The sequence below is a fragment of the Canis aureus genome, chromosome 11, assembly GCF_053574225.1.
Source record: "Canis aureus isolate CA01 chromosome 11, VMU_Caureus_v.1.0, whole genome shotgun sequence".
Classification (NCBI taxonomy): Eukaryota; Metazoa; Chordata; class Mammalia; order Carnivora; family Canidae; genus Canis; species Canis aureus.
This window is the reverse complement of record NC_135621.1, coordinates 71139025-71158962: the sequence shown is the minus strand read 5'-3', so window position 1 is coordinate 71158962 and position 19938 is coordinate 71139025. Positions and strand designations below refer to the sequence as shown.

Genomic DNA, 19938 nt, shown 5'->3' with positions numbered 1-19938 from the left:
TGCCAAGAGAGGATTGAGGAAGCTAGGATTTTATTTGACCATGCGAGAAAATAGGGAGCCAGGGCAGGCTGGGGCGATACACGTCTAACCCAGAGAGCGGGAGGAAGAGCGACCCAGAACCTGTCGACACAATCTCAGGAAGGCGCACCAAAGGGGTCAGGGAATCCTCGAGCCCAGGTCCTCTACCAGAGGAGCCCTGTGGCCCAGGAACACCCCACTTGAACATCGCTGTGACGGGGTAGGAGGCCGGGAGCAGCCCGGGGCAGCACACACGGGCGTGACTTTCAGGAGCACGGCAGTCAGGCCCCTGGTCTTCTTTGCACCCCTCGTGAGCCCGAGGGTCTGCTGGGCACACCCCCATGGCCGCCGTGCCTCAAAGTGACGTTTGTACCTCTCTTTCTACCGTGTTCCCATAGCAAGGAAACAGCCCCAGGCTATCAACCAAGTACCCCAGGTGGGGTATTTTCATAGAACAGTAAAATAATGTCTACATTTTAAAACATTCCTAAACGTTTCTAGAATAAATGTCAATGCTGATGCGGCTCTAAAGTAAGGAGACTTTTGTTTTTTTTTTGGTTTTTTTTTGTTTTTTCTTTTTGAGACTTTTGTTTTTTCACACACTTAGCCAACTATATCCATGTTGTTACTTTGTGGGCTGTTTCTCACCTCAGGCTGCCACACTCAGCTCGAGAAGTTGCTTTTGGGGCTGCTTTAATTGGCCACGTCTTTGGGTTTACGGCCCTATGGCTCTAGGCCCGAGGATCCGATCCCACAAAGCCCACACGTTACAATGACAGTAACCGGTACCGTTGTGAGTGGTGCTGTGCCGTGTCAAACGAAGAGAACAATACCTGTATCATATAAGGCAGTTGTAAACATCAGTGACGGGGAAACTGTTGTGTAAACTGTAGGGTGCCCACGCTGTTAGTTGGTATGGATCCTTGATGCTGTGGATCCATTTACAGCCAAGGGGTTTGGGCCTAAGGGGTCCTATCTATAGTTTACAGGGATTTCATTTGCGTTACTACATTTGCTCCCCAGTCCTGCTCCCTAAGTTTTTCTTTCTAACTCTGTTTTTAAAGTAGCCGCTCTTCACGGAGGCACCGTGTATACCAGACACCATACGAGGTTCTTTATATAAGTAAGATGGCTCTATTTTCCTTAAAACAAATCTGCGAGACATTGATGTTGTTCTCATTTTACAGAAGAGGAAACAGACTCAGAATTGTACTGGCCCGAGGTGATTGATCAGTGTGTGGTTAGTAAAAACCCAGAATTCCAGCATCCGTACTCCATCCTGTACATTAAGCGGTTTGCGCACAAGCAGGGAGATGGGACAACTTGGAGCCAGATCTCTTGGCCTCACGGTCTGTGATCTTTCACAGCATGTTGAGGGCCACACAAACTAACGTCCCGAGCACGACACAGTTCCACAGTCATTGATGCATTCGATGTTCACATCTGCTTCATGATGTATAATTTTCTCCATTTTACACAGAAGGGACCTAAGGCAAGAAGAGCTAAAATGGCAAAGCTGGGATCCCTGGGTGGCGCAGCGGTTTGGCGCCTGCCTTTGGCCCAGGGCGCGATCCTGGAGACCCGGGATCGAATCCCACGTCGGGCTCCCGGTGCATGGAGCCTGCTTCTCCCTCTGCCTGTGTCTCTGCCTCTCTCTCTCTCTCTCTGTGACTATCATAAAAAAAAAAAAAAAAAAAAAAAACGTAAAAAAAATTAAAAAAAAAAATGGCAAAGCTATCAGCACAGAATTAGTGAGGAACCAAGCTCAAATATAGTTTTCTTTGACTCCAGATCCCTTGATCTCTAAGATGTTACCTTTAAGAGAAACGCAGCCAGGGGCTCGTGAGCAACTCAGTCGGTTGAACGTCCAAGCCTTGATTTGGGCTCAGGTCACTATCTCAGGGTCGTGGGATCGAGCCCCACATCGGGCTCCGTGCTAGGTGCAGAGTCTGCTTGAGATTTTCTCTCTCTGCCTCTCCTCCTGCACTCTTGCTCCTTTCTCTCTCTCTCTCTCAAATAAATAAATCTTTAAAAAGAGAGACACAGAGAGAGAGAGAGAAATCCATCCAGTGTGGAGGTTCTTAACATTTGGTTTCTATAGAAATCTGTTCGCCTTCCTCACCGCTGGCTATATTTTTCTTGCATCTTTTTCCTCTTCTCCAACATTTGTCCTGTTTTCCTCCCTCCCTTCCTCCCCCAAGTTACAGCCTCCCCAAATATGGTGGCTTTTATATTATAAGTTGTGCGCCCTGCACAGGAGCATCCCTCTAGCAGGATTCCAAAGGAAAGCGTCAGGACCCACTGTGGACATCCCTCGGGGGCTGTCATGGGGAAGGCACAGGTGCCCCACTGCTTCGCTGCCTGTGTTGCATTTCGTGGAGGCTGTGCCAGACAGAATTTGGAAATACTCGTGAAGCTTGTTGATTTTGGCCGCGACTTCAGTGATACTGCCTAATGTGCATTATCAAAAGACAACTACTCTGATCTGAGTCAGGTGGTAGCCAGCAGCCTGGAGTGCTCTGGAGATGAGTGGAAGTTATCCGTTGTGTTTCTGCAGTCTCACTAGGAGCAATTAGACCCCTGGCCATCCATCCTGTATTAATTTGGATTAGATCTGACTGTGATGCTCAAAATGACAGTGGATTCTGTAAGATGGACGTTTGTCTTTTCTTCCAAGTAGACAAAGTCTGGAGGCCAGCAGGCCATGGTTGGTAGGCAGTTCCGCCTGACGCCCAGGCCTCTTCAAGCTTATCACTCTACCCTCCCTATGATAGAGCCATGACGTCAGGACCAAGATGGTAGCACCCCGGTTCCAAGCAATAGGATGAAGGAATAGCCAAAGAAGAGAGACAAGTGGCATACACTAGTTGTTTCTCAACGTTTCTGGAAACTGCCATATAACAATCTGCTTTCCCACGTAAGACCAGACCTTAGACACTTGGCCACCCCTCATTGTAAGAAAGGCTGGGCTATGTGATTTTTTACTCTGGGTGAAACCCAGCTAAATTTTTTAACTGAAATATGTTTGACATATAGCATTGTATGAAATTAGGCTCTACAAACAGTTAAAAATGTTACTACCTTGGGAAGAAAGGGAGCATGTGTAGTAGAGGAAATAGCTCCCTGTCCTATTCCCCAAATCCTTTATCTTGAATTGTTTGCTTACTCCTCCTAGTTGCCTTATTGGAGTCACTCATTTACATGCTTTGTATTGTAGAGAGACCGTGCAGACAGCTAGTTCTAACCAAGTTTGAGTTCTTTCTACATCCGAAAACCACTTGCTTCCCACCCCTTTCCATCATCCTCTAAAGTCCATTCTGGGAAATCCTAAGAAGTATTAGATGGAAGTTGAGATAAGCTAGAGAAACACTGCATCCTCTGTAGTGCTCTCCTCGGGGTTCTCCACGCGCATTCACACGTGGAAAGTTCTGCTGGAAGGAAATCCGCTTGATATATTTTGACTAGTGTGTTAAAACTTATTTCCCACCAACCCTTTTTTCATAACATCTAGTAACACATCCTATGGAACACTCTTTGGCAAATGTCGATTAAGCGGATCTGGAAGGTTTGGATGAGTGTGGAGGGGAGAGCCAATCCGTCAAGCACCATGTCTCCCCTTCTCACGCTCTCCCACATGTTAACGTGAATCTGTGTTTCTCCCCCCTCCTTTTCTAGACTGACGGATCCCATTCCCACCACAGAGACTTCAATCGCACCCCGTCAGAGGCCTAAGGCTGGGCAGACTCAGCCAAACCCAGGAATCCTTCCTATCCAGCCAGCCCTGACACCTAGAAAGCGGGCCACGGTTCAGCCCCCACCCCAGGCTGCAGGTCAGTAACTCGGTTGATTTGGACTTTGATACACCCCTTTGGGAGGCTAGATATTAACAGAAATCTTGGGAAGCCTACTTTTGCTTGAGGAATGGGATTTAGAAGCACATAAGGAATAATGATTTGCCTGGAGGACAGGTGGTGCGCGCCCACTGAAATGGTGCGGCAAGTGGCTGGCCGAAGGGGAGACCTCTCGCTGGATTGTGCGGGGACCTCCAGGACCACTGAAGCCTAATCTCTCCATTTCTTCTAGTCTTGGCCTGATTCTGTGGCTTGGTCCATTCATCCCATGCCTTCCTTTTTATTTCATATTCTTCTCTTGGCCCTTAAAGAAGGAAGACTCTCCTCCTTTTGACACAGAGGCATTGTTTCTTTAATGCTCTGTCTTCTTAAAGTATCTGTGACCACCCCATGTTTTGGTGTCCTGGTTCCTGTGAGATGACTTAGTTTGGAGGAGCCAAATTATCCGGTAACTGAACTTAGTCATCACTTCCCCTCCCAGGAAGCAGCTCTTGGTGAATCTGGTGGTCACGCACTTACAGCCAGGCCCAAGCACCTAGCCTGGGCTCGTGGGTTGTGTAGCTTGCAAGTAAAACGTCAAAGAATGCTTTTGACCTGAAGCATTGGCAGTAAGGGCAAATACTGTCTTTGCACCATCCAGTAGCGTCAGAGGCCAGTCGAATAAGTAGCTACTTGGGTGCTGACTAGAGGAATAAGCGACCCAGTGGGATGGTGAACAGGGGGAGGCTTCCTGAAGGAGGCGAGCGTTGAACCTTGCTACTGAACTTTGTCTTGAAAACTACGAAGCACATCGTTTAGCACGAAGATGCAAAGACAGGAGCGGCACAAGGCTCTTGGGATTACCTGTCCACGCATCACCCCCCGTCACTTCTTTGGCAAGAGAAAGGCAGCCACTTTTGTGTGGAAGGGTTCCGAGCCCTCATCTGGGTTGTTTTCCTCATTACAGGCTCCGGCAGTCAGCCTGGCCTTTTAGCCAGCGTCCCCCAACCGAAACCCCAGGCCCAACCCAGCCAGCCTCTACCCCAGCCTCAGCCCAAGCAGCCCCAGGCTCCCCCGGCCCCGCAGCAGACGCCGGCTCCGGCGCAGGCCACACCGCAGCACCAGCAGCCGCTCTTCCTCAAGCAGCCGCCCCAGCAGCAGCCGCCGCCCCAGCAGCCGCCGCCCCAGCAGCCCGCGGGCACGTTCTACCAGCAGCCGCCGCCGCAGGCCCAGGCCCAGGCCCAGCAGGTAGGCTGCTCAGGGACCCTTGCTCGGCGTGTCCGGGCCGTGTCGGGCGGCTGCGCACAGGCCCCGTCGCCACAGGCGCCTTCCCTGGGAAGCCGTGGGAGGGCGGGAGCCGCTGGACAGGGCGTCGCTGCGTCTCAGCCAAGGGGACCCATCGGGGCGCTCCCCCCCCAACTCCCCCGGGGCCCTGGCGAGTCCCTCACCTGTCGGAGGAACCTCAGCAAGGGAGCTACTTTCAGGGCCTCTTTTTCTCTTCTTCTTCTGCTTTTCCCCCCCAACACAACTGCACCCTTAGCATTCTAAAAATTATTTTTTCTTATTACAAAATATTTAGTAACCTGTATCTCTTCCTGATGTCTCGTAATTTAAGTCGGCTTGTTCGAATCAAATGTTTCTTCTTCCGTTGTCTTTTCATATTTTTTTCTACATTTACTTACTATGCCCAATTTGATTTTATAATGACTGACATTATCTTTAAGTCCCCTTTTATTCAAAGGTGCCCTCTCCGCCTTTTTTTTCCCCTTTGCCATTTAATTTTTTGAAAAAACTGGGTCATTGTCCTGTAGAATTTTCCGCCTTCTGGGTTTGGCTGATTGCATCCCTGCGATCATTTACTGTGTTCCTCCATCCCCTGTGTAAACGGGTAATTTTTTTTGAGGCTCACTCAAAATTCGATTCGTTTGGACGGTTCTTTGCTCTGTGCATCACTTCAGGAGGCGTACAAAGTCTGGTTGCCCTCTCTCTTACTAAGATCAGTTTGGTGTTGTCTGTGTGATGCGTCCATGTAACGTCCCTCATCAGTGGAGTAGCTGTTGATCATTTCCCAAGTCCATTCGCTCACCGGGGACAGCCCCAGGGTGGATATCCAGCCTTCGCTCTTCACTTAGGGGCTGGGGTTTTCCTGTGAAGAATTTTTCTTAGCTACTCGATGACCGTGAGGTACTGTTTCTATGGAAAAGGCCGATACAATGCTTGAGTCTTTGCCTGTGTTTGCCCAGTTGTCAGAACGGATCTGTTTCGAGGGTCCTCTAAAGGCGAACAGAGGTTTCTGATTTGTTTTAGGATCATCATGAATTCAGGGATTTAAACATATTTGGTATGTTTCCGTACATTGCCGTTTTTAAAATTTTATTTTGATGGTCGAATTGCCCCAGCTCTGGCCAGTGGAAGTCTCTCCAGACTGGCTCCTGGGTCCTTTGGTGGTGACCCAGCCACCTTTCGTGGTTTCCTTGCTATTCAGTGTAACGAGCTGGTCGGGGCGTGCTCTGATCTTCACCTGGATACAGCCATTTCTCTGTAGGAACTCCCATTTCCTTTTAAAAATGGTATTTAGAGACCACAATTTGGTGTTAAGGATGCTCGTTTGCTAATGAGTCAGTTATTGTTTTTAGGCCTTTCCAGTGGATACTTGGGAAACGTATTTTGCTCCGTTTGTCTTATTAACAGAATATATACAGCATGAATCCGAATTCATGTTTTTTTTTATTATTTTTTATAAATTTATTTTTTATTGGTGTTCAATTCGAATTTATGTTCTTAAATCAGAATTGTAATTCTAGGATGTTTGCTTAACTGTTTGGATTTTATGAATGTATTTTTCTAGTCTGAAAATCTTGATTCCTAACCACATGAACATAATCACTTACTTGATCTATAATTTCAAGATAACAGTGCCAGCACGAGTTCTGGAAAAAGATTTCTTTGCCCTTTTTGTCCTTCGAATGTTTGTTTTGCTCATTATTTTCCGGAGAGTTTGGCTCTCAATTTGATACATAGGTTTATTTGTTTCATTTTTTCTTTGATTTATAGTTATTGTCGAATTTTGGGTCAGTTCTGTTTTATGAAAATATAAAACACAGAGTTTCAAAGTTAAATCTGCAGAACTCTGTCCCTTCCATCCCATAAGATGGAGGGAGCCCTCATTTCTGTTTACAACTTGACGGTATTTCCTCTTAGGGGTACATAGCATGGTTTATTCACTCAGTCCCCTGTTGATCAACATCTGGTTGTTTCCAGGATTTTGCAGTTATAAACAGGCGGCTATGTGCTGACGTCTGCTTCTTTGCTAACCCTCTAAGTCTGCCCCAGAAGGGAAACAGTATCCCCTTAGTGAGCTCTGCAGCAAGGAACAATGTTTGGGATATTCAAAGACAGGATCTTGACTTTTCTTTTTTTTTAAATATTTTTTTTTCAATTTTTATTTATTTATGATAGTCACAGAGAGAGAGAGAGAGGCAGAGACATAGGCCGAGGGAGAAGCAGGCTCCATGCACCGGGAGCCCGATGTGGGATTCGATCCCGGGTCTCCAGGATCGCGCCCTGGGCCAAAGGCAGGCGCCAAACCGCTGCGCCACCCAGGAATCAGTAGGCCCTCCTTTGACCTGCACGCACGTACGTGTGTGTGTGTGTGTGTGTGTGTGTGTGTAGCACAGGCCTTAGCAGTGAGGAGCAGAGATGGACGAAGAGTATCCCAGTCCGCAGGCAGCTGATAAGAGAGTGTAACTTGAGAGCCGTGGCTATCACCGTGAGATCAAGCATCAGCCGGCGTGGTGTGTGGTGCGTGGTGTGTGGTGCGTGGTGCGTGGTGTGTGGTGCGTGGTGCAGTATACCGAGCATACCGAGCCTTTTGAACGCTGGAGGTGGGGCAGTGAAGGGGCTGGAGCCGCAGGGGGGCCGCTCGCAGGAGGGCTTGGCGGACTCTAGCCGGTTTAGCAGTTAGGTTCTTGGTGTGGTCACGGCTGCATCCTGTCGGTGCAGTGAAGCCTTTTAATCCTGGCTCCTTCCAAATCCCTTTACAAGAGGGATTACTTCTGTGGGCGGGAGAGCATTTGTTAGCTCGTTACCCGGGGAGTCGCGAGGTGCCCAGCGGGATGGGTGCCCTCGGCTTCCATCGCCGCCGCCCAGGAGCCGGGCTGCCGTGCGGGAGGCAGCACAGGGCGGTGGCCAGCCCGGCGCTGCCAGGTCCGGTTGTCGCGTTGGTTTGCGTGCCCTGGGCTCCCCCCGAGAGGTGTGAGGCTCAGCTAAGGGACTTCTGCCCGCCTGTGCTCAGGCCTCGGCCTGGGCTCCGTTGCTGCTGAGACATTCGTCTTTTGCGAGCTACTGTTCTGAGCGGCCCCTCCTCCCGTTTGCCGCTTGTGCTCAGTTTCAGGCCGTACACCCCGCAGCCCAGCAGCCCGCGATCGCCCCGTTCCCCGTGGCACCCCAAGGAAGCTCTCAGCAGCCCCTGATCCAGAACTTCTACCAGCAGCCGCAGCAGCCGCCGCTGGCCACGGGCCTGCACCAGCCGCAGCTGCTGACCCAGAAGGCCGCCGCCGCCGCGCCGCAGCCCCCCGCAACCCCGGCCGCAGCCCCGCAGCCGCCCCCGGCCCAGGAGCCCCCGGTAAGAGCCCCCGGCCAGGGCGGAGCAGCCAGGCCAGCAGTCAGGGCTGGGTCCCGGCCGGAGGGGCGCAGCGATGGGGTGGGGGGCTGCTGCATCCGGGAGAGGGGGCTGCCCTAGTCTTGCAGTTGAAATATTTGATTCTTTTTCTTGATATATCCAAGGTTGGGATGAGGGGTTCTGTAGAAGGTAGAGCTTGGGAAAAAATGATTCTAGGTTACCGATGAAGGTGAACATTTTTTTTTTTTTTAAGATTTTATTTATTTATTCATGAGACACAGAGTGAGAGGCAGAGACACAGTCAGAGGGAGAAGCAGCAGAGAGCCCGATGCGGGACTCGATCCCAGGACCCGGGGGGTCACGCCCTGAGCCAAAGGCAGATGCTCAACCGCTGAGCCAACCAGGTGCCCCGAAGATGAACACTCTTATTTATCACTCTAAAATTAGACTGGCATTAAGATCTAGTCACTGCTGGTGCCAGTACTGAGCAGTGAAGGACCTAGGTAGGCTAAGAGCCAGTCCCTCTCAAACTGGGCCCAGGCTAGAAAGGGATTACCCAAAGACTGATAGCACAGCTGGGGCAAGAACCAGAGAGTCCTGATCTCTGTTCAAGGATAATAATAAATGCTCATGCGGGGGAGGAAATGATCAGCAACCACTGACTACATTTCTTAGGAGGCTCCCCTTTGCGGTCCCTCTCTGGGGAATGAATTATGAGCCTTCTCCATGTTCCTTGGCTGAAGACCTACTTTGAGCTCTGCTCCAGGGAAGAGCCAGAGAGCTCCCCAAATTTGACCCACCCCTTCCTTTCTCTGGTGACCCTTGGCAGGACTTCCCTAGATAAGCAAGTGAGTGACTGTAAAGAATACCCTGAAGCCATCTTAAAGCAATAACCTATGAAAGGAAAATGGCAATATGCCATAGGTGTTTATTGGAATCTTACTAGTAGCAGCCAGAAGAACCAAAGCAACCTAATTGTTTAAGAACCCAACTCTGCGGCCATTAAAAATCATGGTTATAAAGTTTGCACAATAGTATGAAATGCTCATGAGCATGAGATAATGTTGAAATTATGGGAAAAGTATGTACTTGAAAAGATGCCAAAAAAGATAAGAAGAGCTGTATTAGGATAGTGGGATGGAAGTCTGGATGGGTTTTCCAGACCTTTGTGTATATTCTTTTGTGTATATTCTTACATTCCTCCATCTGACTGTACTCCTTTTATAATCATATATTTTGTTCTTTGAAACAAACTTCAGCAAGACAGACATCTGAGTCTACTTTGATTCTACTGTGGTTTGTGTGTCCTCCGTCCCTTTCCTAATCCCATCTTTGGCGGAGACGTGATGGTGAAGAAAAGGGAGTCCTGAGCAGTAATGAGGAGACATAAATTTTGTCCCCAGTCGAATCTCTGACCTTGAGTGAGAGCCTAGCCTCAGGGGGCCCTGGTCTCAGCTCCTCTGAAGCCAGGCAGTTGGAATCTTTGTTCTCAAGGCCCCTTTTGACTCATATTCTTAGATTTGAAATGGAAATAAAACTGCCTGCATGGTTGTTGTGAGGAGTAGCTGAATGGATTGGATGGTGGGGTAAGATGTCCTCATGAGGGAAGCACCGGGTCCTCGTGTGCTCCCTATGGGGATGGGCAACAGGAAGGGAAAATGTTCTCCTAGACGTCTGGGCTCTTCAAAATAAAGGGACTCGACAGTGAAGTAGACCTTTCTCAGGGCAGTGAATGTCTTAAACTCCAAGAGAGAAGCTGACCTAGGTCTGTCCGTAAAGCCAGTGTGGTCTCTGTGGGTACCGGCTCTGCCTTGGCTGACGCTGGCTCCTGGAGGATGTTGTGGAGCCGAACCTCTGGTCTACATGGAGGACTCTGCTTCTCCCTCAGAGATGCCTCCCTTGCTTTACCCTCTGACCTTAATTTGACTGATTTAGAGCTTTGTATTGTGTCATTCATTCAGTTGATGAGCAGATGTGTCCTCATACGTGCACATAATCTGCCTTAGTAAAATTCAGAGTCTGCATCAATCCAGGGACAGAAAATCCCAGGCTGCTGGCATCCTGACCCCAGCAGCTGGCCCCTCTGGTTTCCTTTCTCTGTCAGGACCCATCCTCGAAGGCACCAGATGTGAGAGCTGAGCTGCAGCACGGAAGGACGTCTTAGTCTCAAATGAGAGATTGGAGGGAAGGGATAGTTCAATACCTCACAGGCCTTTACCATTCTAAGTCCTTTTGTCTCTGGACTGACAGGATTCAAGCGTTAAGTGGCCTTCTTAATGCTGTTTTGTGTTCATCTCCCTGCTGTAGCACTTTGTAGACTGTGACTGATGCTTGAAGTCTAACGACGTGGCCACAAGGATATTCCTACCTATTTGTTTTTCTGGGGTGACACTTTGCTCTGCCCTCTGAAAATGGCCCAATCTCAAGAGTCCTTGTGTTATATTAGATCAGGTTCCATCAAGAGATTTTCAATTTTTTTCTTATATCTTCATGTATTGTCTACCTGGTTCTTCAGGGCCACCTCTAAACCAAAGGTGGGAACAACTGAATCCCATCGCCCCAGTGCTGTCCATTTTCTCAGAGAAGCCACAGAAATGGGATCTTGCAGCCCCATCTTATCAGGGAAATCAAGAGCCTCAATAACAAAACAGAAAAAAAAAAAAAAAAAACTCTACCATTTACGAATCACGGTGGAATCCTAAGTTACTCCTAACCAGAAGTCTGAGCTGTGTCAGTCGAGGATCTCTAAGCAGAAATTTCTCAGCTCACGCGTGTTTCAGCTGGAGGTGTGGCTTCATTGGCTTCTGCCTGTGGAGGTAGATTGCTCAAAGCATGCCCTTTGGAGGCATTCTCAGTGAGTTCCTACGTGACCCCAGAAACAGAAAGTGGTCCTACAGGATACACTCTTGATTTTTGGAGTGAGAAATAGCTTCTGCAGTCTTAGGCTCTGGGCTGTACTGTGTATGGATACTCTGTGTATCACTGCGGATGAAGATGGAAATTTATATATAAGCATCCCATAAATGCCGTACCATCAGTCCCAAAGTTATAGCTCAGATTGTCAAAAAAAAAAAAAAAAAAAAAAAAGATCGTCAACAAGTCTTTTTTCTTTCTGGGTGTTATTGGTAAATTCAGCCATTTGAGTCCCGCGTTAGCTCTCGTGTGGCGTTTTTTATTATGTTTGTCTGTTTATTTGCTTTCCCTTCCCCCCACCCTTTTTGGGAACACTTGCTGTTTATTTTCCTAGCAGATTCAAGCCCCAGTAAGACAACAGCCAAAGGTTCAAACAACCCCACCTCCTGCCGTCCAGGGGCAGAAACTCGGATCTCTCACTCCTCCATCATCCCCCAAGACCCAACGTGCTGGGCACAGGCGGATTCTCAGTGATGTAACCCACAGCGCAGTCTTTGGGGTCCCTGCCAGCAAATCAACCCAGCTGCTCCAGGCAGCTGCAGCTGAGGCCAGCCTCAATAAGTCCAAGTATGTGGTGCTTCCCCTTTATCTTTTTTACTTTTGTGGGCTGGGGCTGCTGTGGGCCACTGCTGTGTCATTCTTTGATGCTGTATGTAGATGTGTGTGTATGCACATATAATGGTACGTGTGTGCCTGTTTATTAAGAAACTGAATTTGCCTGTAGTATACATAGACCAGACTGATCTTAAGACATAATTTCATACTTGTTTACTGTTTCCATCCTCTCAACCATCCCATCTTCCACAGAGTTTTGTTTTGTGTGTGTGTGTGTGTGTGTGTGTGTGTTTACTGGACAAATTAGATTTTGTTATTTATGTATGTATGTATGTCCCACGGAGCATTTTTTAAATCAGTCTGACCAAATCTCTCTATGATGAAAGTCTTTCATTGGCTCCCCCTATCTAAACTCCATAGGCTGTTGTATCACATCGGTGGACTTGTTGTTCTCCATCTTTGTGAACACTTTGTTCATCCTGGGCCCTCTCCCCGAACTGCCATTCTCCTCCTTGTCCACCTAGGAAATGCTTATTTATTCATCAGTTTATTCATCAATTTATTCATCAGTCCTTGGTGTCACATGTACGTTTGTCAGAACCTTTTTTTGAGCATGTATCACATTACATGATCATTATCTGTTTGTGTGTCCAGCTGACCTAGCCTGCAAATTCCTCCAAGACAAGGACCATGCCTTAACCTTTGTAAATCCAGTGACCAGCTCCGTGCCTGAAATAAAGTAGATTGCAATGAGTGTTTGCTAGGTAAATGCAACTTCAGACCCTCAGCTTTCTTGGAACCATGTACTCACTCCAAAGTTAAAAATCTCTAAGTTGTTAGTTAAATGCAAAGGACATCAAGAGAGGCTTTAGAAGAAAATTAGGTAATGATACCTGGAAACACAAGATAGTGAGGACTGTCTTTATTTCTCCTTAACTGCGATGGTCACTGCTCATGGCGGCCCTCCATTCTCTGCGTGCCAGGTCCTGACAGATGGGAGGCAGCCTGAAAAGGCATCAGCCCCAGCCCTTCTGGGGTCGGTTATTGTGGATATTACAGTGGATGCCTCAGGAGGTACAGGCCTAAGAACAGGTTGCATTGTGATTCGGGATTGAAAGGAGTTGCAGAAGAGACCAAAAATCTAAGCAAGAGATTAAAGAAGCAGTGGGGGATAGTGGATTGTGAAAGAAGGGGAGACATAATATTTCACACGGTGATTAAAGTATCTGTGGAAACCGTCCAATTGCCATGGAACATCCTTTTAGAAAACTACTGCAGAAAATAATGGTTTATTTTATTTTTTTGAAAATAATGGTTTAATTCAGAAAACAATCTGGTCTCAAAGAAAAAGTAGATTGACCCTTTTTCAACTTTTTTTCATTTCGTGGGGGTGGGAACCTACCTAGGTCTGCAACCACCACTCCATCAGGCTCTCCTCGGACCTCCCAGCAAAACGTTTATAATGCTTCCGAAGGTTCTACGTGGAATCCCTTCGACGATGACAATTTCTCCAAACTCACAGCTGAAGAACTGCTGAACAAGGACTTTGCCAAGCTGGGGGAAGGTGAGCAGTTGTCCTTCTGTGATTCTTAAACCCTAACGCTAGAGGCATATGTGTGTGAAAACTCAGGGTTGGGTCTTTCCTTCCCTTAGAGGCTTGCTTGGAAGTTGGAGCGCAAATTGCTTTCTGTGTTTCGCAGAGCACTGACATCTTCTCATCTTCAGGAACTCCTGGCTTGCTGTGGGTGGCGGCACACAGAGTGGGACACTTTTAGGACAGATTTGATAGCATAGATCAGGATATATGGTCGAGCATGGTCATTCCTTGGGGGAGTGTGATGGTTGTTTGTCCTAAGTGTTTATTGTCCCAGAAAGTTGTAACTGCTTACCCAGGAGAGTGTGTCCCCCCCGTGGACATTGCATCTTGACCACCATCAGAGCTCTGTAGTACGGTTGCTGACTGTGGAGAGGTAACCAAATAAATAGAAGGTACCATCTCTCAAAAGCCCACAGTTTAGGGCCCCCTGGGTGGCTCAAAGGGTTAAGTGCCCAACTCTTGATCTCAGCTCAAGTCTTGAGCTCAGTGTCATGAGTTCATGCCCTGCATTGGACTCCACGCTCAGCGTGGAGCCTACTTAAAAACAAAACAAAACAAAAAATGCACAGTCTATTTTGGAAAGGCGGGACTCATGCACACAGGCACACATGTGCACTTTGGAAAACAACAGCATACCCTGGGAAAATTCTTCAAATAGAGTTCCTTGGCATTAGACCAGAGCACAGGGTGGTAAAGGAATGATCAGAACCAAGGGAATGATACAAACTTGGACCATACCTTTTAATTTTACTCTTTTTAAACTTTTGTTAATCTCTTTTAACTATGATTTTATAGATGTCTTTCAAAAATGTACATTACGGGCAGCCCTGGTGGCTCAGTGGCTTAGCACCGCCTTCAGCCCGAGGTGTGATCCTGGAGACCCGGGATGGAGTCCCATGTCGGGCTCCCAGCATGGAGCCTGCTCCTTCCTTGGCCTATGTCTCTGCCTCTCTCTCTCTCTCTCTCTCTCTCTCTCTCTGTCATGAATAAATAAATAAAATCTAAAATCTTGGAAAAAATGTATATTTACTTTCTTATTCTTTTAAACAAAAGATAGAGTATAGGATTTAACTCTGACAGCTAACTCATCATCAAATTATTTCATTGTTGGGTATGCCGCTTATTGTTCTAGAATGGACAGGAATACCTTCACGGGCTATTGAAGACTCTTGTACTTTTGCACTTACGAGACTCCCAAGTTTTAAAAATCTTGTGTCTATTTTTATTTTTCATAATTTCCTGTCTCTCTTCTGTCGCAATAAACTGCTGCCCTTGTGCCTGTCCCTCTTCAGTCTCACTCCTGCCATTTCACCCACGCCGCCTTCTCATGCGCTCTCCTGAACTGTTTCCAACACGGAAAACAGATTGGCAAACTCATCAGAATTCTATAAAAACAAATAGATTGAGAGTAAGGACTGGAGGCATTTCTGCCTGTATAATGTGCTTGAGCTTTGGGGCTTTAGCTCCAGCCATCTTTTTTGTTGCTTATTTATTTATTTATTTGAAAAAATTTTTAGTTGTGATAAATATACAGGGGCACCTGGGTGGCTCAGTTGATTAGGCGCCTGCCTTCCGCTCAGGTCATGATCCCAGGGTCCTGGGATGGAGCCCCGCGTCAGGCTCCCTGCTCTGCGGGGAGTCTGCTCTTCCATCTCCTTCTGCCTTCCCCACCCCTGCTTGTGTGCGCACGTGCTCGCTCCCTCTCTCCCTCTCTCGTGCGTGTGTACTCTGTGTCTCTCTCTCAAGTAAACAAGTAAAATCTTTTTTAAAAATTGTGATAAGTAAACATAACACAACCGTTAGCTTCTTAACCACTGTCAGGTGTACAGTTCAGTAGTGTTAACTACACACACGTCATTGCACCTCCAACCTCCAGGACTTCCACCTTGCAGAACCAATGTGCTATCTTCGCTTCTGACAACTTCCTTCCTTTTCTCAGCTCTCGTCTCGGTTACTGCAGCGACGAGACAAGGACCTGTGAAGGGCCCCGGTGTTGCCACAATGCAGTAAGAGGAGTCAAGTCTCCCCTCCGTCCTGTGAGTGTGTGTCGTGGAATTCTGCTGGAGGGCGCTGACTGCTGTCTTGTCCTTCCAGGCAAACATCCTGAGAAGCTCGGAGGCTCTGCTGAGAGTTTGATCCCAGGCTTTCAACCAACTCCCGGTGACGCTTTTGCCACTCCCTCGTTTGCTGCTGGAACCGGTTAGTATCGCAGACGCCTGAAGCACGGGGCTCACTGTCGTTACCTCTGCACTTTCCACTCCGCAGATAACTCTGGTGCGCCACGGAGCCCCAAATCTTGGTGCAAACGTGTTTTCTTTTATTCAGAAATATTTCCAATATAAAGATAGGGAGAAAGAAATATCTAGAATCATTTCAAATTAAAATGACAGGATGATGCGTCAGTAAGATACAGGATTGTTCTGTCTAGTTCACACACATACTTTAAGCAAATATTTCTAAATTTAAGAACATCACTGTTAATGTCTTGTAATTGCTTAGGTCTTTGGAATGACTTGAAGAATTCTAAGAATTAAATGATGTATCCTCTATCCAAGATTCTGCTGAGCTGTGTTTCTGTGCCTCTGTGTGTGTGTGTGTGTGTGTGTGTGTGTGTTTACAAGGAGAGGGAGATCTCTTTTTAAATTAGACCTTTTTAAATTAAAGAAGCAATAGTAAAAGACTAATTTTCTCCTTTATTAACAAAATTATACACCGTCAATTATACTTCAATTAAAATTTCTTAAAAATTAAAAAATTGTACATGTTTATTATATAAAAGTAATTTATAGACAAGTGTAGAGAAGAAAGTTAAAATCCCCATAGTCTCACTGCTAAGAAGTAGCACAAGGTACCATTTTGGTGTCTATTTTAGTGGCATTTACCCTTTGTAGGGTCACGATATCTTCGTGAATGTGATGAAATTTACAGATCTTCTTCCTCACGAAAATATACGACCACAATTTTGTAAATAATTGTTAGCTTCAGCTTAAGACTCTAATGTACATCTTTATAGTCTTATTTTAAAACCAAATTTTCTTGCTTGCTAAGTCTGGCACATTTCCCACATCATTAAAGAAGCTCCTAAAAGATAAATTTTAAAAGATCTATGTTAAATTGCTTCATATGGATTTGTCCTAATGTATCTAACCAAGTAATCTCTGTTTTAAACATTAATTTGGTTTCAGTGTTTTCCTGTTATAATTCACTCAGCAACAGATAGGAGGTTTTGAGTATGTATATTCCTTGTGGATAAGGAATTTGATATGCTTCTGAAATTGATCTTTTTTAGTTATATTGATTAATTTCTGATTTTATCCTTATATATTCCTTTCCTCCTGTCTTCTGTAAGTGTGTTAGTAGTTTTTCTAATGTCTTAGGTTCATTTGTTATTGGAACTTTGGCTGTCATGTAATAACCTTTACAGTTTCTTTAAGATAACTTCTAGAAGATTATTGGTTAAATAAAAGATATGTGTCTTTTAAGGTTTTTGATACGTATTTCTAAATTGGCCTCTGAGAATGCTATACAAATTTTATTTTGATCATCAGTGAAAGAGTAATTCTTCCTCCATTTCCCCATCCAGCCCCACTCAGAGGCTGTAGACAGAAGGACAGTGTTTACTGGCCATTATTTCTTCTGGGATTTGTGGTGTTCGTGTCTTTTGCCTTTTTTTTTGAAGTTCTTTTTTCATTTTGTTCTTATTTGTCCTATATGTAAACGTTTTCCCCAGTCTATCATTTGTCCTACACAAGTCTTATCTCACCTGACCCTTAACACCATCCCCACATCAGTCACAGTTGCGGTTACTGAGCACAGACTAGCATCTTTTCCAGGGTCACATATCTAGGAAGCAGCACAGCTGGGACACCATCCCTCTGGTTCCAGAACTTCCTCTCTCAGGTTTTCTGCCACACAAAGAGGCAAATTTAGTAATATTTTTTTCTAGAAAATCATCTGCAATTTTAATGTGTATTGAATAAAATAGAATAATGCATTTAAACCTTTTATACTATTTGTATACATATCAGTTTTCACTGTATGTATTTGTGTTTCATTTTTTTCTTGGGAACCTTAGCAAGAAATCTGTTGTTTTAGCATCTTTCTAAGGCAACTTTTAGATTTATAAAATCTACTGTTTTTCTGTCTTCTAAATCCTTAACTTTTGCTTTTATTTATTTATTTATTTATTTTTGATTACAGATCTGTTTTTCTTAGGTTTGCTTTGTCAGTATTAAGAGGAACACATAGTAAAATCTTTAATATTCTTCTTAAAAACATAATGGAAGTGTTTAGCATTTTTCTCCCATTGTAATAGTGATTTTCAGCCAGCTTGAGAGTGTGGAGAGAGGTTCATTGTAATCTGCTAGAAGACTTGTCCACAAATATTTCAGTATTCTCTTCTCTCTTTAATTGCCCAGCCCACCCTGACCTTTGAGGATTACACCGTTTATTGAGGGTGCTTGCTAATAGGTGTGCACTTCCCTCGTCAGAAAAAACCTGATGTTTTAATCATATCCCATAAGTCTTCATGTGATATTCTCGTTACTCATTTGGAATACATACACATTGGCCTTATTTGGGGCATGCTTTTTAACATTAAAAAGTTAAAATGTTTTGTGTTATTCTTTATTTTTAGCTTTGTTGTCTTGCCTGTGTAGTTTATAAATGTATTGGTATTTGGGTCTGGTTTAAAGTGCTTGAAGTTCAGTAGGTCACATGTTGACCAAATGTGTAAAGCATTGACCGTTGTCCTTGAGATAGAGCATCACACCAATGACCAGCTATGGTACTAGGTAGGATAGAGCTTCTCTGGAAAGAGGGCTGTGGAATAAGCTCTAGGAGAGTCTTCTTTGGTGTTGAATCCTAGCATTTAGTGTTGTGCTTGCTTCAGTATAGATTACTGAATGAATGAAAAGCGTTGCTGTTTGCCACAGGTTAGGCGCTTGGATTCATCAGTGTTGACAGAGGTCCTACACATTTTCCATCTGCCCTCAGTTTCAGTGCCTATAATTCCTACTTATCACATGTTTTGTTGTTTGTCTATATGAACTGGCTTTTTTTAAAGATTTGTTTATTTATTTTAGAGAGACAGAGCATGGAGGGGAAGGGCAAAAGGAGAGGGAGAGAGAGAGAGCTTTAAACAGAGCACCAAGACTGATGGAGGGTTCGATCCCATGACCCAGATGGAAACCAAGAATCCAGAGCTCAGCTGACTGCACCATCCAGGCACCCTTGTATGAACTTTATCAAACAGTTTTTATTTTTGTTTTAGCCTGTTCTCTCCCTTTATGCTTACTTTAAAGGCTATAAACAGCTGTATTTTTTAAAGGGATTTAAAGGCCTTGCCTTAAAAAACATACGTTTGAGTAAAGTTATGACAGTAATAACAGTGAACATACACTGAGCATTTCCTACATGCTAATAAGCCCACTGATTAAGTGCTTTTTATGCATTATTTCAGGTAGTCCTTAAAACAACCTTCAAGGGACGCCCAGGTGGTTCAGTCAGTTAAGCATCTGTCTGCCTTTGGCTCAGGTCATGATCTCAGGGTGCTAGGATCCAGTACCCTGCTCAGTGGGGAGTCTTCTTCTCCCTCTGCCCCTCCCCACCTCATGCTTGCTATCAAATAAATAAATAATCTTAAACAACAAACCAGCCCACAAGAGGTTAAATTACCTGACCAAGGCCACAACTGGAGAATGCTAGTATAGAGATTTGGACCTGAGCAACCCAACCCAGAACCTATAGTCATAACTACATCTCAAGAATCTTTGTAAATCAGTGACACTAAGCTTTTATGAACATTATAAAACATCTTCACATTTTTTTCATGTTATCCAGCCTTTTTAAATGAACATTTAATATTTTTCCTTCTTTCTTTGTGGTGTAAACTTTTGTGTGTGTGTGACACTTTCAATTTTATAAATGAAAGAAAATTATATCTAAATCCCAGAAATTAATATGTCCTCATTCATACAAAGTATAGGATAGCACCATTTTCTAGAATTTTTCTAATCAAGCTCAAACTGTTCATGATTTTAAACCTTCCAATCAAAGGAGGAGATAGGCAGGAAATTTGGCAATGAGTCAGAGAGGATGACAGAAGGATTATTTTAAACATTTTTATGGTTAAATCTGCAAAAATGTTGATGAACTATGTCCATATGTTGGAACAGACATTTAAAACTTGACATTGTGCCTCTTTTTTTAAAATATTTTTCTGTTGAGTTATACACATTCAATTGTGTAATTTTGGAAAAATGACTAAAAGCCCAAAGAAACAAGATAAAAGAACTCATAATCCCAGTGCAAGAGGAAAACATTGCTGATATTTTATAATATTTATGTCCAGAATTTTATTTCTGTATATATACTTTTTTCAAAAATGAATATATGCAGTTTTA

General features: G+C 45.2%; 1 protein-coding gene across 13 annotated transcripts in view; it reads left to right on the top strand.

Annotated features, from left to right (window-relative positions):
* The window catches only part of AAK1 (AP2 associated kinase 1), a 156071-nt gene that overhangs the window by 109851 nt on the left and 26282 nt on the right, over positions 1-19938 (top strand). For 12 of the 13 annotated variants that reach the window (XR_013389885.1, XR_013389884.1, XM_077915722.1 and 9 more), the window contains exons 11-16: positions 3694-3848; positions 4816-5096; positions 8236-8472; positions 11717-11949; positions 13344-13501; positions 15629-15733. Coding sequence is in view for 11 of the 13 variants with exons in the window: in XM_077915722.1 (XP_077771848.1) it covers positions 3694-3848; positions 4816-5096; positions 8236-8472; positions 11717-11949; positions 13344-13501; positions 15629-15733 (1169 nt within the window). In the remaining 2 variants the exon portion in view is untranslated. The remainder of the gene's footprint in view (positions 1-3693; positions 3849-4815; positions 5097-8235; positions 8473-11716; positions 11950-13343; positions 13502-15628; positions 15734-19938) is intronic. The other variant, XM_077915716.1, reaches the window with a different exon arrangement.